This window comes from Nicotiana sylvestris, chromosome 12, assembly GCF_000393655.2.
Source record: "Nicotiana sylvestris chromosome 12, ASM39365v2, whole genome shotgun sequence".
Taxonomy (NCBI): domain Eukaryota; kingdom Viridiplantae; phylum Streptophyta; class Magnoliopsida; order Solanales; family Solanaceae; genus Nicotiana; species Nicotiana sylvestris.
This window is the reverse complement of record NC_091068.1, coordinates 101,939,579-101,941,721: the sequence shown is the minus strand read 5'-3', so window position 1 is coordinate 101,941,721 and position 2,143 is coordinate 101,939,579. Positions and strand designations below refer to the sequence as shown.

The 2,143-nt window shown below is 44.2% G+C and overlaps 1 protein-coding gene across 1 annotated transcript; it reads left to right on the top strand.

Moving 5' to 3' along the window:
- The first annotated feature begins 510 nt into the window (after window positions 1-510).
- Window positions 511-1,566, top strand: LOC138883464 (uncharacterized). The gene has a single exon (XM_070164153.1). It carries the CDS (start codon window positions 511-513, stop codon window positions 1,564-1,566), a length of 1,056 nt encoding a protein of 351 aa, XP_070020254.1.
- The last annotated feature ends 577 nt before the right edge of the window (window positions 1,567-2,143 follow it).

Sequence of the window (2,143 nt, the reverse complement as noted above, 5' to 3'; positions counted from 1 at the left end):
TCATCTGTGAGCCAATCTTTAAGATGTTGAAGAAGGACGCCGCTGCAAAATGGACTGATGACTGTCAAAAAGCCTTCAACAGAATCAAGGAGTACCTGTCCACACCGCCAGTCTTGATCCCGCCAGAGTTGGGCAGACTTCTATTGCTCTACCTTGTAGTATTGGATGGAGCATTCGGTTGCGTTTTGGGACAACATGCTGAAACGGGAAGGAAGGAGCAGGCATCTATTATCTCAGCAATAAGTTCACCCCATACAAGGCCCGGTATTCTCTGTTGGAATGCACCTGTTGTGCTCTGACTTGGGTAGATTAGAAGTTAAGGCACTATTTCTATGCCTATACTACGTATCTCATATCAAGGATGGATCCATTGAAGTACATCTTTCAGAAGCCCATGCCCACTGGCAAGCTATCCAAGTGGCAAATCTTGCTGAGTGAATTTGACATTGTCTACGTGACTCAGAAAGCGATTAAGGGACAAGCTTTGGCAGATCATCTGCCGAGAATCCCATGGACGGAGAATACGAATCCTTAAAGACGTATTTTCCTGACGAGGAGGTATCCTTCATAGGAGAAGACATTACAGAATCCTATGATGGTTGGAGAATGTTTTTCGACGGAGCAGCAAATTTCAAAGGAGTTGGCATAGAAGCAGTTCTAGTATCAGAAATAGGTCAGCATTATCGGGTGTACGCCAAACTCAAGTTCCCCTGCACCAACAACATGGCCGAGTACGAAGCCTACATCTTGGGACTCAAGATGGCCATTGACATGAACATCCAAGAGTTGCTAGTAATCAGGGATTCAGACTTGCTTATACATCAGGTCCGAAAAGAATGGGCAATCAAGAACTCCAAGATACTCCCTTATCTGTATCATGTACAGGAGTTGAGAAAGAGATTCACAAAGACAGAATTCCAGCATGTTCCCAGAGTCCAGAATGAGTTTGCCGATACATTGGCTAACCTGTCCTCTATGATAGAACATCCATATAAGAACTTCATTTATCGTATTCCGGTGAAGATTTATGATCAGCCAGCCTACTGTGCTCATGTTGATGAAGAATCGAACGGAAAACCTTGGTTTCATGATATCAAGGAATACCTGGCAAGAGGAGAATACCCAGAGCTTGCCAACACCACTCAGAAGCGCATACTTCGGAGGTTATCTAATAATTTCTTCCACAGCGGAGGAATCCTGTATAGGAGGACTCCTGATTTGGGATTATTAAGGTATGTCGATGCAAGGGAAGCATCCAGGCTACTAGGGGAAATCCATACTGGGACATGCGGTCCACATATGAACGGTTTTGTCTTAGCCAAGAAGATACTCCGGGCTGGTTACTTTTGGATGACTATGGAAACGGACTACGTCCAGTATGTCCGAAAGTGCCATCGCTGTCAGATACATGCGGACATGATAAAGGTGCCCCCAAATGAGCTTGATGCAACAAGCTCATCGTGGCCGTTCGCCGCTTGGGGAATGGATGTCATCGGACCTATCAAGCCCACCGCATCAAACAGGCATAGGTTCATTCTAGTGGCAATTGATTATTTCACCAAATAGGTTGAAGCAACATCATACAAAGCAGTGACTAAGAAAGTTGTGGCAAACTTTGTCCGTGACCGCATCATTTGTCGATTCGGGATCCCAGAATCAATCATTACTGATAATGGTTCCAATCTCAATAGTGACTTGATGAAGTCCATGTGTGAAACCTTCAAGATCAAACACAAGAATTCTACAACTTACAGACCTCAGATGAACGGATCCATAGAAGCTGCCAACAAGAATATCCAGAAGATACTAAGGAAAATGATAGAGAAGCATAAGTAGTGGCACAAGAAGCTCTCATTTGCTTTATTGGGATACTGCACCATAGTCCACACATCAACTGGGGAAACTCCCTACATGTTGGTATATGGTACAGAAGCAGTCATACCCGATGGATGAGGTAGAAATTCCTTCCTTAAGGATCATACAGTAAGTAGAGCTCGATGACGCAGAATGGGTGAAGAGTTGTTATGAGTAACTAGCTCTTATAGACGGAAAGAGAATGAATGCAGTTTGCCATGGTCAGCTCTATCACAACAGAATGTCCAGAGCCTTCAACAAAAAAGTCAAGCGGAGAAAATTCGCACCG